Source organism: Microcaecilia unicolor, chromosome 1, assembly GCF_901765095.1.
Source record: "Microcaecilia unicolor chromosome 1, aMicUni1.1, whole genome shotgun sequence".
Taxonomy (NCBI): Eukaryota; Metazoa; Chordata; class Amphibia; order Gymnophiona; family Siphonopidae; genus Microcaecilia; species Microcaecilia unicolor.
In genome coordinates, this window is record NC_044031.1 from 566,893,517 (window position 1) to 566,916,062 (window position 22,546).

The window sequence follows — 22,546 nt, forward strand, 5'->3', positions numbered from 1 at the left end:
CAAGTCTCATTTTATATAATAAGATCTAGTTGCTAATAAGGTACACAAGATAAAAAAAAACATTTTGTTTAAATTTACAATTACATTTATGGGATTGTTCATTTTATTTTATTTTTCATTTTGGGCAGCAATATAATCAATAGTGTACCATATTGATCGTTTTTCTACACAAAGGATGACTCTTACTAGAAATATTACTTGTATTGAGTAGCATTAGACTGTCATTTAAAGTTACATCAATATATAAACCAAATCTGACTTATATTTATGAAAATTAACTACTTAATAAGAATATGAATGATTCATGTGGGCATTAATCTCTGAGGTTTTCCATCTTCTTAATCAAATCATTTGCAGTTCAATTTCCTTCAGCTTATTTTCAGATTTTTTGTTAGCTTCAAATGAGCTGTTTGTGCATAAGAAGTCAATTTTAGATTTAATTTAGAAACATTAAGTGTGTGGCATAATGATGTGCTTTTAAAAGAAAGTGCAATATTAAAAATATACTATGTCAGTATTTTAATTAATCACAGAACCAAATATAACCAAATTATGAAATATAAAAATATATATAGTCAAAAAGGCGGTAAATACATCCTAATAAATAAATAAATACATAAATAATAAATACATATTTGATACTCACAGATACAGATTGGGATGTTTGCAGACCATTGGTTGTTTTCTTGACAAACTATAGATTTTTCTCCAATTAGCTCAAATCCAAATTGGCACTCAAATCGTAAAACATCTCCATTTGAAAACCCATCCCCTTCCCTAATACCATAGAGTGGGGTTCCTGGATCACCACAACTTTCCTTTTCAATTTCTGGTAATAACAAAACAAACAAAGAAAATAACATTTATTTTGCACAAATATTGTAGGAGGTCAATATTCAAAAAGATTTAACTGGCTGGTTAAATTGTTTGCACGGGGTTAATTAGTCATATTCAGCAGCACTTAACCAGACAGTGCCACTGGAAATGTCTGGTTAGCACTCAATGAGAAACTGGGGGCATGCCGAGGAAAGAGTCAGCACTTGGCTGGTTAAGTACCGATACTCAGCACTTAGGCGGCCAATGTACCTGCATAAACAGGATCGCATAAACGTCAGTCCTATCTTTATACAGTTTGCCATAGCCAGTTTATGGGGGAAGTTTTCAAGTGACGTTATAAGCCCCGTAATGCAACTTTAAGGGCCCTAACATAGCCCATACTAATTTCTTACAGTGATATTTTGCATTTTTTGCATCTAATTACTATGCAAATACCCTAACGCGACTTGTGGTGAAACACCCCCACCCCCAAGATACAAGCACCCACTCCCTACCCCCAGCCTCCCAAAATACCAGCACTCACCTCCCACATGTGCAAGACCCTGAAGAGGTGACCTGTAAAGTCATCGGTGGTTCAGGGGGTCCTCATTAAGGAGTAACGCCCAGTCACTCCTACCCAGTCTGGTACCTTTCCCAAAATGGTGCCCCTAAAGGTAGTCTCATGTGACTACCACTAAAGGACATGTTTCTATATACGGAGATGGGGGCTGGGGACTGGTATCTTGGGGGATCTGGGGTAGGGGCTGGGTACCGGTATTTTGGGGGACTGGTGTGGGTGCTTGTATCTTGGGGGGGGGGGGGCTAGTGTTGGGCAGGGCTTCAGACTGGATGTTTCAGCAGGGGGAGCCCCTGCTCCTGGGCTGTGGAAATAATGCTGCCTGATATTATAGTATTAGTGCTCAGCATATCACATTGGGGCACCTACACCTAGGTGCCAATTTATAGAATTGCCACTATTGTGTTCAGGGAAGTGAGGAGGTATTTGAGATTGTTTTAACTAATCCCCTTTGCTGCATATTTTACAATGGTTACTAATTGCTGTCTTGGCAAAACATGAACCTTTGAAATTAAATTTTAGGGTTAAGAGATATAATGAATATAAGCTGGAGTGATACATTTTTGGGATGCCAGTTGAGATCCATATGTTCTTCTTTGCATTCAATTCTCAAAAAGGCTTTATAGGGATCAGGGGAGAGCTGGGTATTCTCTGTATCAGGCTTTCTATCATAAAACAGTCTCTCCATGGAAGTTGTTCTTTCTATAGTAAAAGTAAGACATGCATTTTTCCCATGGTGGAATTTTTATTCCTTAGCAAGGAGTTATTTCCTTGGGTCTGGTTTGATTTACTGTTGGTCTGGAGTCTTAGATGGTCTTTTTGTTATCTTACATCTTGGAGATAGGGGGAAATTCTATAACTGGGTGTCTCCATATAGGCACTTCAATGCAATGCGCTGAACATCAAATCTATAACAGTGCACTAAGACACTGTTATAGAATACTATTGTAAGTTGGCATTAACATCCCTAATGTTAGGCACAGTTATGCGGGGATAAATGTTCATGCCTAAGTGTTTCCTGATCTGTGTGTAATTTACAGCATTCTATAAGTTATGCACTCAAATTGCAGACACATCCATAGTCCTCCCAAATGTTGCCCATGTTTACAACCCCTTGCAGTTATGCACTAATGTACATATGAACTTCTTAACAGAATAGAACATATGGTGCACATAACTACTGTGAGAACCCTCCGGGGTGCTTGAGGTGGGAGTTGGGGGAAGCGGTAGAAGGGCCCTACACCCTCTGGGGAATCTCCACTACTGTCCCAGAAATCCCAGTACCCTGGGGGTGGAGTTCCTGGAAGGCAGGGATTGACTGACGCTGAAAGAGGGAAGGGGGACTCCAACTCCCAGATATCTCAGCAGGGAGAAAGACTTGCTGGGAAGGGGATGAAAGGGGACTACAACTCCCAGAGTTCTTGGAGGGAGCGGGGCTTTCAGAGAAGGAGGGAAAAGAGGACTGGAAGGCCCCAGGTGCAGAGGAGGTGTATGATGATTGGCTAATGGATACTAATCAGGTGGAAGGGAGTCAACTGGTAGAATCTGGAGGGGAGGATTTTATGGAGTGGGTGCCTGACAGTAGGGGAGGAGAGAGTGGTGGGGAACTTATGGGCACTTCAGTTCTAGCCCGAACGCCAAGAGCAGGTAAATTGCAAGCTATGTCAGCTGCCTTTCTTTCCCAACTCTAAGGCCCTTGGAAGAGCATGTGGGAACGGCTCAGAGCAGTACGAGGGGAGAAGAAATAAGGGAAGGCGGGGACTGATGTCATGTTGAAACTGTAAAAGGACTGAAGGTTTGAATTTTGAACACTCCACTCCCTTGAAATTTGGCCATCCCTGGGGGGGGGGGGCAGTTGAGGACGTTCAAAATGTTTGAAAGAAGGACGTCCACACCTTCATTATGCCTCCGCTGACACGCACATACCTCCCACCCAGGGACCTGCATACTGCCCCCCTCACAGGGACAGCCAAATTTTAAGGGAGTGGAGTGGAGTCAAACAGAGGAGTGGCGGAGTGGCCTAGTGGTTAGAGCAGTGGTCGTGCAATCCAGAGGTGGCCAGTTCAAATCCCACTGCTACTACTTGTGATCCAAAGTCCAAATAAATAAAGGGGGTGTCAGAGGCATAGCAAAGGCATGGATGTCCTTCTCACAGAAAAATCCACATTTTAGACATCCTCAACTGCAGTCACAGGGACGGAGGCATATCGAAGGATGTCCTTCACCCATACTCTAAAAAGACAAAAGTTTTTAAAGTTTTTTTTTTTCGGGGTGGGAGGTGGTGAGTGACCACTGGGAGAGTCAGGGTAGATTATCCCCAATTCCCTCCAGTGGTCATCTGGTCATTTAGGGCACATTTTTGTGGCTTGGTCGTAAAAAAAAAGGACCAAGTAAATTCGGCCAAGTGTTCGGCAAGGACACCCTTCTTTTTCCCATTATCGCTTGAGGACGCCCATCTGTTAGGCATGCCCCAGTCCCACCTTCGCTATGCCTCAGACACGCCCCGGGAACTCTGTTCATCCCTGCGATGGGAAGCAGCTGGGTACGCCCAAAATCGGCTTTCGATTATGCCGATTTGGGCAACCCTGAGAGAAGAACGCCCATCTCCTGATTTGTGTCGAAAGATGGGCGCCCTCCTTTTTAAAAAATAAGCCTGATAGCCACCTAATTAAATACTTAGCACTTAAGCAACCATTAAATAGTGCATAAAAATAGGATAGTCTTTTATGCAGACCCATTTTATGCGCTAAACCTGGCCTCTTAAGTGCTGAATATTAGTACGAATCAGCCAAGTGATGACTCCGCTCCCGGAATTCCCCCTACATATCTGGCTTTGAGTTTGGCACTAACCATGAATTCTATAGGCACTTAGCCATTTAAGTGCTACAGAAAATTAGCAGCTAGCTCTGACTAACCCCCCTGTTTACTAAGCTGTGCAAGCGGCCATCCACTAATGCCATGCACTAATGCCGACATAGCCCATTCACTTTGAGCATCAGACCCCTGGTCTCTCTGTTCCATTCTCCACTTCTGCTCTCTTTCTTTATACTGCACACTGTCATTTAAAGGCTAACTACATTAATTAACAAAGAAAAACCATAAATTGGCCCTTCACCTTATCTTATATTTACCAGGCTTCTTATCTTCACTTTTCTCTATGCTAATTTGAAATAACAGGATAGTTAATTTCCTTGTCTATTGGAGATCATGAGCATTATATAGTTCTCTCATCCTTTCAGCCAGTACAGCCCTTCAGCTTTATTCTCCACAAATTACAGCTCTGAATCCCAAATTGTGCTGATTCCAAAAACATTTTAAAGGGGGGGATGGAGGCAATTTTGCATGTACGACAAGCATCTGATACTTCTCACAGTGGCCAAAGCAGAAAGCCACTGTGAGAAGAAGCATGTGGTTACCATATGGTTTGTACACATTACTGGGTGCACAATACACAAAGGGATTCAATGTAGACATTAACTCAGGAGAACAGAAGTGGGTCTGGTCCTTGGTGGCATGCATGGCATAGTAAGAGAGGTGGTGGCATTGGGTTCCCTGGGAAACAGTGATCATAACTTGATCAAGTTTGCGCTACTATGTGGAATGAACCTGCAAAGGAAATCTATTGTAGCTGCATTTAATTTTTGAAAGGGCAACTATAATAAAATGAGGAAAATGGTTAAAAAGAAACTAAAATAATTGGCTGCAAAGATTAGGACACTAAATCAGGCATGGATGCTATTTTAAAATACCATCTTGGAAGCCCAGTCCAGGTGCATTCCATGTATTTGCAAAGGTAGAAAGAAGAGAAAACGTCAGCCAGCATGGTTAAAGGATGAAGTAAAACAGGCCATTACAGCCAAAAGGTTGTCATTCAAAGAATGAAAAAAGGACCCAAATAAAGAAAATAAGAAGCAACATAAGCACTGGCAAGTCATATGCAAAGCATCAATAAAGAAGGCTAAAAGAGAAATATGAAGAGAAACTTGTTACTGTGATTTTTAGCCTGTGTAGCAAGAGAAACTTGCTACACAGGCTAAAAATCACAGTAACAATTTTTTTCAGGTATATCAGAAGCAAAAAGCCTACGAGGGAATCCGTGGGACTGTTAGATCATGAAGGAGCAAAAGGGGCACTCAGGGAGGACAAGGCCATAGTGGGCCCTGGCAGTGAATATATGGGGCTAATTTTCCTGTTGCTGGCCATCAGGGTTTATGCGGGTCTCAGCTGATAGATCCATATAACTGTCTTATGCAGGGCCTGTCAGACTAAGTCGAATATCGGATAGGATCCATATAATGTTTTTGGCATTTAAATCCCTCCCGATCCCATCCTGCCCACCTGACAAAGCCCCTCCTTACTTCCTCTCTCCTCCCAGCCCACTAGCTGCTCAAGGTCTCCCACCCCCTCCAGAATGCCCCCACCCCCAACACCATCACCATCTAGGTAGGCTTCCTATGTCTACTTGATGTCTCTGGTGGTCTGTGGAGGTCATTGGGGGAGGAGTGAAGACCACTTGCCTGTGGCTCTTGCAGCTTCTTTGAAAAAAATGACTATCATGACCTCGCACAGTAGCTTGTGGTACTGCACAAAGTATCTTGAATTGCCATGAGAGGTTATAGCAGCCATTTTTTCAGGGAAGCCACAAGAGGCATGAGCGAGTGGCCTTCCTTCCTGCCTCCAATGACTCCCACAGACCACCAGGTAGGCCTGGGGAGGCCTACCTAGATGGCAGGGGGATGCAGGTGGAGGAGTGTTTTAGAGGAGTGGGGAGCCTTGATCTTGGTGATGGGCTGGGGGGAGGGAGAGGGAAGGAGGGGGCTTTGTTGGGGGGCCAGGAGGCAGATCAGGAGAGTTTTAAAGCAAAACAAAATTATGTGAGTATTGGTCAATTTTCAGTGCTGGCATCCCGCATAGGTAGGTAGCCTTATTTTAACCAGACTTAGTATTTGGGGGGGGGGGGGGGGAGGGAGGTGTCAGCCCAAACTGGATGGGCACACAGTATCTCCCCCTCTCCCCCCCCCCCATGCCTTTTGCCCCTGTCTCTGCACAAGCAACCCTGAAGAATTAATACCTGAGTGGTGGGGGATCTCCAAACCCTGCCAGCTGATGTCCTACAGTGATCAGAACACGTGATTCCCTGCTTGCTACAGCTGGCAACACTTTCCACTCATTGCCGTTCTCCACACACTCGGTTTTCTCACATGCACAAAAATCAAGCATGCACGCAGTGTAGGGGAAGGATATGAGTGGTGGCAATGGGTGGAAAATGCTTCCAGCTGTAGCAAATGTGGAAATCACTTGTTCTGGCCACCGGAGGATATATTCAGCTGACGGTGCTTGGGGATCCCTACCACCCATAAGGGTGCCAGAATTTTGGGTGGGCCTGAGCCCAAACTCAGTAGGCCCAGGCCCACCCATAGCTACACAACTAGTTGTAAATTAGGCTGCTTAGTTATGTGGGTGCTGGCACTGAATACTGCCGACAACCACATAATCCCGGACTCCTCCCTAACATCTTCACCTTTACTGCCCCTGACCTGCTATTGGGGGGGGGGGGGCAGTCTGAGGCAATATTCAGCTGCACTGCCTGCTTTAATGCCACTGACTATCGAGGATTAGGTGGCAAACGTTGATTTAAGCGGGCAAGAACATCTCCTGCCTGTTTTGTTTTTGATTTTGGCCGGAATGATATCATATTTTAGATTTTTTTTCTCAACTTTCAGAGTTCTCAACAAATATCTCTGTCTCTCAACAGCTCAAATGATCTTCAAGGTGAACACAAAAGTATTTCCACAGTTATGGCTTGATTTATATGGGTTGCTATGGTGTTGCCTAGGTCACACCAATCAGATGTCAAATGTTAGCTTGAGGTAATGCCAACATTCTACCCTGATGGAATGTTGAGGGTGCGCAATGTACCCATAGGCCTTTCACAATGGAACAGTAGTATGAAAGGAGCAGATTCTCACAAGGAAAAGTCCCTTAAGAAATGTTTCACTCACGTGAGGACTAAAATTAAAATGAGCCCGACACTGGCTGTGTTTTGCCCACGCAAGGACTGCGTCAGGGGCTATGTGGACCAAGTGGTATAAACAAGTGGTATTCAACAACTTGGTCTAAAACAGTATATGCCAAAAGATGACAGACTCACAGCAGGTCAGTAGTACAGCAAGCCCTTGTGTGGGCGAAACATGGCCAGTGTTGGGCTCATTCTAATTTTAGACCTCACATGAACAAAACATTTCTCAAGGAACTTTTCCTTGCGCGGTCTGCTCCTTTCATACCGCTGTTTTGGATCTTGTGGAGTGCTTGTCCTGCTGTTTCCTTGGACTTTCCCAATAGAAAACAAACCACCACCTGCACACAATACATGGGTCAAAATGATCACACCCCATTCATGCATTCACTAAATATTCCCCACATTTTTCCCTGTCACACTTCTTCACTTTACTACCATTTTTTTCCTTTCAAAACTACTCATGCTCACATAAACTCATACCACACTCACCAATAGACTGCTCCAATCCTTTTATTGACAACTCCAAAGCTCCAATCCTTTTAGACTCTTCTTTCTGTCACCCCCCCAAAAGGCTTTATTTTGTCTCTACAGGCAATCACATACCTTTTAGTACCTACTTTTATTCCAAAAATATTAACTTTTAAAAATTAAAACATGTCCCCTTCAAATTAAAAAAACAAACAAATAAAACAATCCTTACAGTATTGATTCTGGCAGGTCTCCCTACTTCTCCCATGCAGCCATAGCCTAACTGGAAAATGAGTCACACCTTTTGGCATTCTATAGATATGGATGTTCATATCTATCATGTTTGAACCATAACGTTAGCAGAACATTTCAAAGGGGGGAGGTCGCTTGTGTTTATGATAGAACATTCCACACCTGTGAAACCTCATTACATCGTCTCCCTCTTCCACAGGCACCACCCAGCAGAATTCATGAAGCAACGTAATAACCAGAGTCCTCATTTGCAAGTATTTCTAGTTAAGGGCACTTCTCTGATACCACTGTTATACTTTGGTATGCAGCTAGACTGGGACATCAGCTGTCTATCTTCAGGATCTTGCTGAAATATATGACAGAGCTCAGGCACTGCTGAGAATGGAGTCGAGGAGAATCAGTGAACCGTGAGGCAAGAAGATTTTCTCTTTTTGTATTTATTGTTTTATTCCTGTATGTATATGTGTTATATGTAGATAAGCAATTATATAGGTGTTTGCACCTGTAACAAAGCACTCATGCTATAATGGGAGAGGGGGATGCACGGTAGAGGCTGACTGAATTTTGGTTTTGGTTTTGAATTCAGCACAAAAACTAGACAGAAAACTGAGTTTGTGTTTCAGCCAAAAATGCCCATCCATAGGTTCTTCCTGGGCTTACCCTAGTAAGCCCTGGTGGTCTAGTGGCTTCTTTGGGGACACCTCTTGTACCTATCCCATGCTGCTGCTCTAATGTGATGGTTACTGAGAATTCCCACAGCCGTCTTGCAAGACTGCCGCAGGGGGTCCTGGCAGCCACTTTGTGACTGGAACCAGCATGGGCTATTTGAGTTTTCAATAGGTATGTGCATTTGTTTAAAATGACAGAGAAAATGCCAACAATTTCCATTTATTTCCATGTCATTTTTGCCTGCAATGACAGATTTAAGGCCCTGTTTACTAAGGTGTGCTACCGTGTTTAGTGCATGATAATGCTAGAGACACCCATAGGAATATATGGGTGTCTCTAGTGTTAGCATGCACTAATTTTTAGCGCATGCTAGAAATGCTAGCGTGCCTACAGCACGGCTTAGTAAACAGGGCCCTTAGTGAGCAATCCTACAAAAGTGCCAATATTCATGAATAGTATACCCTATTCACAAATAGTATCCTTTTTATCTCAACATCCATCACTTTAATAGTTTTAGATTCCATTTTAAAAGAAAAATGGAACATAAAATGGTCTGATCATAGGTAAATATCCTGTATTTTATCTTCAGCTATTAAAAAAAAGCTGAACCAAATATATGGTCAATGAAATATCATCATTGGTGACAAAGGAACAAGACTATTTGAATAAGTTCTACATCACTCAAAACAAAACAGAAGCTTTATATTTAAGTCCATTCCTCACATCCATGTTCAAATTTTCCAAAATTTTCCAAAATTAACTTATATCATATTTATTTATTTATTGTGAACATTTATATCCCACATATTCCCACCAAGGCGGGCTCTATGTGGCGTACAAGGCAGGAGAAAGTACAACAAATAACAGTAGCGTAAAGCAGAAGAGAAGAGAGAGAAAAAAAGGTAGAGCAGGGGAGGAAGGGAAAACTGAAGGGAACAGGAAGGAGGGGGGTGCAAGGATCAAGCTGCTGAGGAGAATGAACGATCACATAGGTAGGTCTTCAGGGATTTCTTGAAGAGGCTGTGATCAGTGGTCTCTTTTAACGATGATGGGAGAGCGTTCCAATAACGGGGACACTGGAAGCAGAATGAAGATGCAAAGAGCATATAGATGGGATTTAATATACTGCCTTTCTGTGTTTACTATCAAACCAGTTTACATATTATATACAGGTACTTACTTTGTACCTGGTGCAATGGAAGGTTAAGTGACTTGCCCAAAGTCACAAGGAGCTGCAGTGGGAAACGAACCCTATTCTATATTGCCTATCCCACACAAATATGCTATCACAGCTTTGTAAATTGAATCCTAATTGGATAATTACAAAAATTCCATTTGTGCTTTTTGTAGCTATGTGATATTTTTATTTGACCAACATAGGCCATTGAAAGGAGCTACTAAACATAACAAGCCAGATTTTTAGCTGGTGGCGATCTGCGTTTTGCTGACCACCACCAGCATTAAAACTGGAAATTCAATGCTGGGCAATGTCTGGTCATTGGGCATTGAATTTCCGGGTTTCTGGAGCTGGCTAATGATTACCCAGTTAACAGCAATATTCAGCAACCAGCTATGGGTCACCACATAAAGGGGGTCTTTTACTAATCTGCGGTAGCATTTTTAGCTTGCTGTAGACATCAGCTGGCAGTAAACACCAAGATTCCCATTATATTCCTAAGAGCATCTCAACGTTTACCACCAGCTGATTTCTACTACGTTAAAAAACACCATTGTAGCTTAGTAAAAGACCACCTAAGGTAGGACTGACTTTTATGTGGTCCTATTTATGCAGTTAATCTGACCAGCTAGTAATAAATATTGGCACTTAACTGGCCAAATGTTGACTCCGCTCCTGGAATGCCTCAAAAATAGAGTGTTTTCAGTTTGGCATTAACCAGGTATTTTCAGTGGCAATAACCAGTTAAGTGCCACTGAAAATTAGTGGTTAGCCCAGAACAGGTGACTTAACCAGCCAGCAACCATTTCTGGCCAGTTAAATTGCTTTGAATATCGACCCCAACATTTCTTTTTCTTTGACCCGTCAGTTTCCACCTGCTTCTTCTTGCTTCCATTTCCATTGAAACTAGACTCTAACAAACTATAGTGCTATGATGTCAGATGTTTTGCCTTTATTTCATAACCCATCATTTATCAAGTAATTGCAATGACTGGCTCTTGGTCAGGAGCTAAACACAACAGCTCCCTTTAGAACCAGGTGAAGGTATACTATAGCTACGAATCCTCCTTCCTCCTCCTTGGCACCTAATCTCCCAAGTAAAGCAATATCTGCATCATTTCTAGCCTTGACCGACCTGGGGAAGAAAAGACTTGTTCCAGGAATCAAACATTGGTCTTCTGAATGGTAGAATACAGTACTACTACTGTAATATCAGCTCAATGACCTTTCACAACCACATGCCTCTTCAGAAGCTATTTCACAAAGGAAATTTGTGGCCTTGAAAACTCATGGAGTACATCATCTCTGGATTAATCATAACTTGTATCTTGGTTCAATAATAACCATCACAACATTTAAGAAACCAATTTTCTTTAAAGGTAGTTAATGTTACAAGAAATCTGCTTTTTAAAATGTATTACAAAATGAAGCAGATGAGAATACATTTTAAATAACACATATTAAGAAACTGCAAATCATAAGCTGGTGAGTTATATTGTAGTTATTACAAAACATTTAATTTTAATTTTTCTCTTTATCACCATTTAATATTGTGCTACTTAGCTAGTGCCGCGATAGAGATGTGTCATTAGGAATGTCATTAATTCCATAGTCTTCATTCATGCTGAGTTGCCTGCAGTCTTCTGATTTCTGTCTTTATGCCTTTTGTGATTATTTTGTGATGCATCTTCTCTTACATCCCAGCAAAATTTATCTTTAATTTCAACTAAATTAGTTTTTTAGTTTTCAAATAATTTTCTCTGTCCACCTACTCTATATTAGCTATCATTACACTGTTGTGGATTTCTGCAAATATAAATTAACCACTTCCTTTAATCTATTTTTTTGTCATAAATGTGTTTATACAAGCTTATGCAATGAGGAGGATAATTTTCCAAAGCCATTTACGCAGATAAATGGCTACTTACAGAGGTAAATGGTCTATTACAAAACTGCAAGCTATGTATGCCAGGTACATGTAGGCATGAGGTTGCACAATGTGTATACCTTCTTGTTTATTGTACTAGAGGCTTTCCTGTGGCAAGGTTAGGTTGGGAGAGAAAAGAATGCACATAGTTGTGAAACTCCAACAGTACACACATTGTTCTAGCAAGAAAAATTATGTCCAATTGTGAGTGGAAGGTTTTTCCATGTAAGAACCTTGCACATTTGGACAGTAAAGGAAGCATTATGTGGTCCTGAAATGCAGTGGGGATGCATCTTTCAATGGATTTCTTATTGAGGGAAAGGTTCATTGTTTTGCACTGGGGGTGGGGGAATGCCTTTCAGGAGAAGGGGGTATCAAAAGTTGCTGGGAATCTAACCTTGCTCGCCCAGTTGTGGGCTGTACCTTTACCTGTAATGTTATAATGGGCTAAGCTGTCATAACCTATGCCTCTGTGTTAAGTGTCTTGCAGGGGGGTTGCAAAGTGTCCCGATAATTCCTAGCTGCTCCCATTAATGTTGTTTGGCTCTCCATTCAGAAGTACCTGTAATGGCTGCTGGTTCATCATGGTGTCATGCTCCTTGTTCCAGACAGATTTAGTCTTGTTCTTGAATTCTTCTTGGCTCTTGTTTCTGTATATCCTATTTCTATTCCTGAATCCCCTGATCTTAGTTTTGATGGCCATCCTTAGATCATGTAACAAAGAGAGGGAGCTAAGTACAAAAAAAGTCCAAGCAGAAAAATAGCACAAAGGGCATTTAAAAACACAGGGAACACAATTATTTCATATAAAAAAATCCTTTAATAATGGAATTTGATTGGAGGAAGACACGACACGGGCCGTGTTTCGGTGCTACCGCACCTGCGTCAGGGGTCACGCACATCATTAGTGTGAGTCGCAATGTTTTATCTCATTGTGACTCACACTAATGGTGTGCGTGAGTCTTTCACTGCATGTTGTTTGGAGGGAAAACTCTGGAAAACATCAGACAGTTGAAACTAGTCTGTTGAAGGTTCTTTTAGTCATTGGTGTGACCCCTGACGCAGGTGCGGTAGCATCAAAACACGGCCCGTGTCGGGTCTTCCTCCAATCAAATTCCATTATTAAAGGATTTTTTATATGAAATAATTGTGTTCCCTGTGTTTTTAAAGGCCATTTGTGCTGTTTTTCTGCTTCATCCTTAGATCATGGAAGTCTAGTGGTCACTCAAACCCAATGGCTTGACATGTGGAAAATGGCATCTCCTAGAAGCAAAAGAATCTCTGCTTGCAGATGGCTCCTGGTTGCCTCTTGTATTCCTGTCCGTTTCTATACTGCTTTTCCACATAATCCTTTTAGTTAGCCATCACAGCATGGACCAACTAGAGTCTTGAAGAACTACAGAGACCCATCACATAGGATGGCATTTTATTGTCCTGCTAACTCTACCATTGCTGATCCTGTTTGTCATACTACAGACATTTTATGGCAATTTCTTTCTTCACCTGGTTCTTCACCCAATTTTCAGATTTTAAACAGAAATTCCACGTTCAGGGCCTGCCTGACTTTCTGAAGTTGAGAATAACATGTTAATGGAGGGGGAGGCTTGGAATTGGGCTCAGGGCATTATAGGTGTCTACCCTCCAACTGTGGAGATTTTATCTTTGTTCTTTGCACTTCTCATATGCAAAGTTTGCTGGGCCTACCCCAATTCCAGCAGAACACCTGTTTTCTCCAGCTCCTACAGAAGGCTTATGAGCAGAAAGAATGCATGATCCATTATCTGTAGATGTTTGCTGTTCCATTTCTTGCAAAAAGTTTATATGTTCCAGTCTGTGCTTCAGATCCATTGATTCTAGTACCTTATTTAAGCTCAGCTCTTGATTCAGAGCCTGGATGGTGCAGCCTTGTAGAAACTCTGCTCCAGCCTTGCCAAAGATTGCTCTAGTTGAGTCTAGCCCTAGACTTGCAAAAGACTGTTGCACACAAACCTTGCCAGAGAGTCAACCACGCTCAAGTCCAGCTCCAGTCTTGTAAACTCAACTGCACCCATGTCCAATTCCAGATCCAGCTCTACAAAAATAAATCAGCTGTACATTAGTGCAACTTCAGTGACTCTGGATTCTATGTCTGGTGTGGGACTAGGGGGTTCCTTGTTTGACTGTATCCCTGGAGGTTTCTTGCACAACTTCACTTTTGATTCTTATTCCACAACCTTTTCTGTTGCTATGACTTGTTTAGAAAATGAAAGGTGAAGTATATTCCTGGAAGTGCTAGGACTCACTTAAAGTGTGGAGGGTAGTATTTCCTTTACTCACTGTATTATAATGAAATGAGCTGTTGTGGGGTATTCCTGGGTGTTAGATAAATTAGATAGGGATTGCACACTGTCTCTGATGATTCCCAGCCACTACCACTAATGAGGCTATTGGATCCCTATCTGGAATGCCTTGGCTATATATTCTCTCCCAGATCTTGTGCTGGTTGCTAGTTCATTGTAATTTCCTGCTCCTCGCTCCAGCCAGACTCTAGTCTTGTTTTTGAATCCAGACCAGACATTTTGTTGAATCCTGACCTAGATTTTGGCTGTTTTGTCTAAGCATGAATTCTATATTGGCAATTATGTTCATAATTGTCATTAGTGATACTAGTGTAAGTCTAATTTATGCACCTAACTTTAACTCAAAGGCTGGTGTAAATGCTTGTGCGTAACTGATAGTAATCAATAATGCAGATGCATAAGTGCTAGGAATGCCCCTGACCCTCCCATGTCCTTTTGAGGCCCACACTCTCTTTGCACTATGGATTTTTACAATTTGTAGAATCCACAATTTGTAGAATCCCAACTAAGGAATGCAATCCCGACTAAGTTCTAGAATAATGTCAGTTATTAGCATAACTGCTAATTAGTGTCAACACCAATTATAGTCAATAATTGGTTGTTAATACCAATTAGCATCTAATTATTAAATTAAATTGCAGACATAACTGACACTATTCTTTATCTTGAACAAAACATGTGTGTGTGAGTTTATGGAATTAGGTGACAAGCACTTACTTTTCTTTATAAAATAACAGTGCAAGTGGCCAAAAAGTACCTTAATTTATGCCAGCCCTATAGCTGGAGCAAATGCCCTTACCTAGAAGTGAACCAGCATGCAAGTACATTATAGTATTTTATGATTTATATCTGTATTTGTGTGCTCATCTCCAAGAGGGGCACAGATCTAGAAGGGGCATGGTAGGTGTCACAAAACACCTAGCCACCCACCTGGGGCTACCCCGTGACCACTTAGAGGGTCTATCCCCAGCACAGCTCAGGTCCACCTGCATCTGCCACTTGTGCTCTACACTAGCACCCTCCTCCCACCGACTTGGGTCTCAGCCACATCTGGATGAGTCTCCTGCTCTCAGATGATCCCCAGTGATTTCCAGGTAACTGGAGGCCACACTCCCAGTGTCCCCACAGTTCCTAGAAAGCACTCACAGACCCAACACACAAGCCACTAGGATTCTTAATTAGTCCAGACAAGCAGGGACAATAAACTGGGCGCTTCACCTGCTTCAAGTCCTCTGCTCCTTTATACATTGGGAGAGCAGTTTCCAACACTCAGAACAGGGAGAAAGCAGCCTCTGTAAAGCAGATACTGGTGGGTGACATCACTAACTGTATTGTTATTTGAATGTGTGCTGCCTTCTAAGCTCGTCACCTGCTTCAAGTCCTCTGCTCCTTTGTACATTGGGAGAGCAGTTTCCAGCACTCAGAACAAGGAAAAAGCGGCCTTTGTAAAGCAGATACTATATATCTGACAGTGCTGGGGCATATATCTGGTTTACAGACAACTGACTGCCCCCAGTTAAGAAAGCAATGTATATATGAAGGCAATAGATGTGGAAATATCTTGAATGTATTTGAAGACTCTTGTAATATTACAGTGTTCCAGTAAGTTGCATCTGCATTTCATTTAGAAAGAGGAGAGGAGCCCCCATCATCCTAACAAAGGTAGCAAAGTGAAATCATAGTGGGACAGGCCTCAGAAGTGGTGCAGAAAAAGATACAAGAACCCTAGCCGCTAATCAAATGTAGCACATCTCCCCAACTGAATCGGAAAGCAGGCCAGACAAAGAAACCACTATACTGCAAAGGGTGGAAAAAGTGCCAAATCAGAGGATAGGATCCTTACTCCGGGCCAGATGCACTAAACTTAACTAGCAATTAACAAGCCATTAACGAGCAAGTAGTAAACCCTGACATGCACTAAAGGCCATTTTCCGACGACAGTAGCAGCTAACGAAAACGGAATGCAGATGAGCAAATTGTGTAGAAACCCCATTGTAATGAGATGCACTAACCTTTACCCAAACGTTTTGCAACTGGCAGGTAAATCATTTTATAACTCCATCTGTACAGTCAACATTTGGTTTCATCAATTCTCCTGTCCATTCAAGATCATTTATTACAACCTCAATCCCTTCTCAGCTTGTTTCCATTCAACCAGCGCAATGTAATTACATATTTGAAGCTCCACCTGTCATTTACCTGTCCCTTTGGATAACAATACTCCTGATCACAATCCAGTTCTCCTTCAGGCACAGACCCTTTTGGCTGTCCTCGTTCCAGTGATGCACTTATTCAGCTTTACCCTGGTCTTGAGCAGGCTTCTCCTGCTCTGGCTCCTCCTCCCCGGCTGAGTTCCCCTTACACACCTTGAGCTTCTCATTCCTTCTCAGTTGCTACTGTTAGGGGCAGCAACTACTCCTTAAGTTCAGCCCAAATTTATTCAGCCACTTCAGGACCCTCCTCTCCTCCAAGGGTCCCAGCAGGGGTACAGGTAACCAAAGACCCTGTGTTCCCCAATGCAATCCTTTTTATTACTTCTAACTCCTCCCCAACTATCAATCATCACTCAAACTCTTTTCCTCTGCAACATATCCCCCACCCATGGAGTTTTTGAAGCCACTAGTACTCCAGAGGAAGTAAAGGAAGAACCCATGGAGTTGGAGAGCTTAGTCACTATAATATCTGAGGAATGTAGAAAACTGACCCCTGAAAGGCTTGTGCATTATATACAACAGTTTGGCCCTATATTGTTCCTGGTCAAATGAAAGCTGGCAGTTAATCCAGTGGCTTGCTTTGTAAATAAAGTGTTTGGGTTTGTTTTTTTTGTGTGTTTTGTTTTATTTTTTAATTGCAGCTAGCAGATAAAGTAAGGGCATAACAGAGATCAGACCTTCTCTGTTATGAGTGATTCTGTGAAGGATTTGCTAGCTGTTTGAGCCTTAGACTTGTAAGAGGGGCCAAGCAGAAGATATGAAATACTAGTTTTTGTTTGTACCATCATTTTCATGAAATGAGACTGTTTGGGAAGCAGAGAATTTGGAAACTTTCTTGCCTAAAGACTGAGCCATAGATTATGTCCCTGGTAAACTCTGTTTCAGAAAAAGGAAGAGACATTAAACATTATTGAAAACAAAGGGACTATCACGTGCTCCTAATTCAACCTGAGTTAAAGGGAAACCAAAATACTGATCATATAGTATGGACCTCTCTACTTACATCTGGTAGCTGGGAGTTCCTTTCTACCCTATTGCTGGGGGATGCCCCATCATAAAATAAATAAATAACATAAATTATAAATATAATTTTATTTATGTTTATATTTCAATGTCAGAAAACAACTGTTCTGAATACTCTTTCTGCATTCTAGTTATAAAGAAAACAAGAATATAGGGAGCTATCCTGCATAGTCTGAAAATATCCTGCATAATGTTTATATTAAGATTTAAAAGGAGTGCTTTATTCTTCAATCATCACTAGAGTTTAGCCAATGGCAATGTGACTAAGCAAGGTGACACATTACAGGCTGCCTCATAACTTCAATTATTTCCATTATAATCTTCCTTTAATAGAAATACATATTAAGTAGTGAACATATTTACATAAAAGGTTTTAGAAACACTTTTCAGAGCTGAGTCCTTGGTTTGGAGTCAAGAGGTCTCAGGTACAAACTCAGAAATTCTTGGTTATGAAAAATACATATTTGCAATTCAGAAGGCTGCATAGAATTTGGAACTCTCACAACTATAGTGGGTAACAAATAGTTGTGATATTTGCTAGGTTTATACATTTTGCACAATCTCTGTTGTAAAGTGGCAATCTATGGGCTTCATTTCCTAACTAGAATTAATGAGTTCTCTCATTTTATTGTTCATTAATGTGCATTAACTAGCATTAAGCTCATATTAAATAGACTCTGCTCAAAGGACAGCTTTAGTTCCTATGTGCTGAGCCCAACAGTGTTGCCACTCATTGTCCAGTGATTAAGCTCCACCCCTGGACTATCTTAGGTGACATCAAGGACCTCAGCTCCTTTTCAGTATACTATTCTAGGAGTGCAGAGCAAATGATCTGTTTACCTGTAAGTCACACAATGTCTGACTCTTAAAAGACTGTTCTGCTAAGATATAGGAATATGCATTCATTTGAAACAACATGGGAAATGTCAACCAAACTTTCCATGTTGTTTTTAACCTGAAACAACAGGGGAAAAACAAATTTAGCTTTATTCTCTGTTGTCAATAATGTGTACTGTTTTGCAATAGTGCACACTATTTGAGCAAAATGATAGATTATTGGTCTCCATTTCAAAAGAGAAGGACGCCCATCTTTCGACATAAATCGGAAGATGGACAATCTTCTCACAGGGTCGTCCAAATCGGTATAATCGAAAGTCGATTTTGGATGTCCCCAACTGCTTTCCATCATAGGGATGGCCAAAGTTCAAAGGGGCGTAGCGAAGGTGGGACATGGGCGTGCCTAACACTAGGACGTCCTCGATCCATAATCAAAAGAAACAAGGACGTCCCTGACAAACACTTGGACGACTTTACTTGGTCGTGTTTTTCTTATGACCAAGGCACAAAAAAGTGCCTGAAATGACCAGATGACCACTGGAGAGAATTGGGGATGACCTCCTCTTACTCCCCCAGTGGTCACTAACCCCTCCCACCCTCAAAACATATCTTTCAAAATATTGATTGCCAGCCTTTATGCCAGCCTCAGATATCACACTCAGCTCCATGACAGCAGTATTTGGGTCCCTGGAGCAGTTTTAGTGGGTGCAGTGCACTTCAGGCAGGCGGACCCAGGCCCTTCCTCCCCTACCTGTTACGTTTGTGGAGGAAACAGCGAGCCCTCCAAAACTCACCACAAACCCACTGTGCCCACATCTAGGTGCCCCCTTCACCTGTTAGGGCTATGGTAGTGGTGTACAGTTGTGGGTAGTGGGTTTTAGTGGGGGTTTGGGGGGGCTCAGCACACACGGTAAGGGAGCTATGTTCCTGGGAGCAATTTATGAAGTCCACTGCAGTGCCCTCTAGGGTGCCTGGTTGGTCTACTTGCATGTCAGAGGGACCAGTGCTCTACAAATGCTGACTCCTCCCACAACCAAAGGGCTTGCATTTGGTCATTTCTGAGATGGACGTCCTTGGTTTCGATTATCGTCGAAAATCAGAAAAAACCAAGTCTAGGGACAACCATCTCTAAGGACGACCAAATATCAGGATTTGGGCATCCCTGACCGTATTATCGAAAAGAAAGATGGGCGTCCATCTTGTTTTGAAAATATGGGTTTCCCCGCCCCTGGATGGGAATGTTTTGTGAGGACGTCCTCATCAAAACTTGGACGTCCCTTTCAAAAATGCCCCTCCACGTCACAATTGCACTATTTCACAATCATGAGCACCATTGCAAAATAGTGCACTCTATTGTGAAATAGTGCTCACTATTGATGACAATGCTTTGAAATTAAAACAAAAAATGTTTCACAGAGACACCCAAGAACAGGTGATTGACATCAACTAAATTTAATCATTATAAAGATCAGTTATCTCAGAAGAATCTTCTCACTTTCACTTATCAAACTGTTGACTGCATCATTGTTTACTACAATGTCAGACTTCAGCTTAAAAATGTTCACTTCCTCAAACAGAAATGAGTGGCAAGCAGAGAAACCAGTAAGACAATGATGAACTCGTATATATATGCTGACATTTTGGAGAGAGCTCTATTTACCTCCCTCTTAGCTCAAGTGAACTGCAGACATGTAAACAGCTAAGGGACCATATACACAATAATGCTCTGGAAGGCTTCAGTCAAATGCATGGAGTGACCACAAACTGCCTTCAAGCAAACTCAGATGAGATGATCCTATTCACTGAAAGCATATCAACTACACCAATATATAAGAAAGTCATATATAACTCTGCTAGATTTAAGGTCAATCTGCAATGCAGTAAGGTAGACATTGTGCCAGTGATTACTCTGTATCAGTCTCTGGTGATACCTCATTCAGAGTACTGTGTACAGTTCTGGAGACCACACCGTTAAAAGATATAAACAGGACAGAGTCGGTCCAGAGGGCAGCTACTAAAATGGTCAGTGATCCTCATAATAAAGTGTAAAGGGACAGGCTTAAAGATCTCAATATGAATATTTTTTTGCTTACTAAAGTAATCACTTTTATCAATATATATATAGTGTCAACCTGCTTTATTAAACATATACATTAGAATGCATCTATTTTATGCATTGTTAATATTCTTAAAAATTCTAAAGTCCTAACCTCACCTCATTCATCCAATACATGCCCTCATTCCTACTACCAACTACGTTGTACTCAGTTGTCTCACTTAATGCTCCTATATTATATGCCTCAAAAACTCAATTAACTCCAATTTACAACATCATCATTAACATCTGGTAATATTATAGCATATCAACTTATTTATTTATTTATGTATTTGTTGCATTTGTATCCCACATTTTCCCACCTATTTGCAGGCTCAATGTGGCTTACAATTCCTGTCATGACATATGCCATTTTCAGAGTACAGATACAATTGGTAATATGTATAGAAACATAAATGATGTAATGAACAATTGGTATATTACAATTGGTAATATATATAGAAACATGGATGATATAATGAACAATTAGGTACAAAAGAGAAGAACATACAACTGATATTACATATTGAACATGGAATACATAATAAATTAGGCAACAATATATAACATAATCATTGCAGTTCTGTTCTTCCATGTAGGTTACAGTGGGATTTGAACCTATGTTCTTTAGTTTACAATCCACTACATTAACCACTCAGCTACTCTTCTATTCAATAAAGGGCATTTATGTGGTCATTTTCATAAGAATACTGCTAGACAGATGTCCTTGTGCCTTGTCCCCCCAACCCCCATTTTATAATTTAAATATTTCAGGGGACCTTTTACCAAGCTACAGGAAAAAGGGCCCTGCACTAGCGGTGGGAACCATTTTTCCTACACATCAAGGCTCTTTTTACTGCAGCAGGTAAAAAGCCCCAGGCAAACATGGTCATATGGTAAAAGAACTCTTACAGTGTGGCCATGCGGCAGGAAGCCCTTACCGCCACCCATTGAGGTGACGATAAGGGCTCCTGCAGTAACCTGGTGGTAACTGCGCAGCACGGAAATGGCATGTGCTCGGGGTGGAACTACTGCTAGTGGCCATGTTGGGCCGGTGGTAGTCCCGACTTAGCATTCAGTAAGCTCACATTAGGCTTACTGATTCTTTGCCTAAGACACACACCCCCAGTTTGTAAAATGGTTGATCAGGATGGATGCCTATCCTTCTCATGTACATTCAAACAGGAAATCTCAATGTTATTCCTGTTCGAAAATGGCTGAGATGGACTGTTTTCGGAGGTGTTGTGATGGACATTTTTTGTCACTTAGATGAGCTTTTGAAAATGCCCCTTCATACTATTTCTGTCATACAAGCTACAGAAACGAGTAATTTTTGAATACTCGTATTTTTCTTTCACTGATCTTCAATCTGATTTTATAAAACTGTTTTTATATTGTTTACATCTTTGCAATTTTTCAGCTATCAAAGCTTAATCTGAAGTTCTTTCATCTTTTTACCAACAAAACAGAAGAAAACATGAAATGGGATTATTTTTTTCATTGATTTCTTGGGTAATTTTAGAGCAAAAGGTGTCAATATTAGACCACTGAAGGTATACATCTGCACTTTATTTATTTATTTATTTATTTATTGGGATTTATTAACTGCCTTTATAAAAAAGATTCACCCAAGGTGGTGTACAGCAAGTACAGTTTAACATAAAACTTACAATTAGTAAAATAACCAAGAATAAACATACAAACAATAAGGGCCCTGTTTACAAGGTGAGTTAGCGTTTTTAACACACCTACAGTTATTGCACGCACTAACCGTGTAGGGGTCTATAGGAACATACATGGTTAACGTGCTTTAAGGATGCTAACGTGCCTATAACATGGCTTAGTAAACACGGCCCTATATGATGTAAACTTGAAAACAGAAACCTAATAATAGAACTACCGTAAAAAGGTATAAAAAATTCATATTTAACAGCATTGGAATTCAAATACCAGAGATATAATATGTTAGTATAACAATAATGATATACCTAATAAGCAGGCATTAGAACATTCAACTAACATAGATTTGATGCTGAAGATTTTGTACAATATGGCTTACCATATAGCTGAGGGACCAAGAGCTCCTAAAAGCTTCCTTTTACTATGCTGTGCTTAATGCAGCTGAAAAAGGATT

General features: G+C 41.2%; 1 protein-coding gene across 1 annotated transcript in view; it reads right to left on the reverse strand.

The window, feature by feature from the left end:
- The window catches only part of CSMD3 (CUB and Sushi multiple domains 3), a 2,043,988-nt gene that overhangs the window by 1,116,791 nt on the left and 904,651 nt on the right, over nt 1-22,546 (reverse strand). Inside the window, exon 14 of the mRNA XM_030189879.1 lies at nt 647-829. Coding sequence (XP_030045739.1) covers nt 647-829 — 183 coding nt within the window. The remainder of the gene's footprint in view (nt 1-646; nt 830-22,546) is intronic.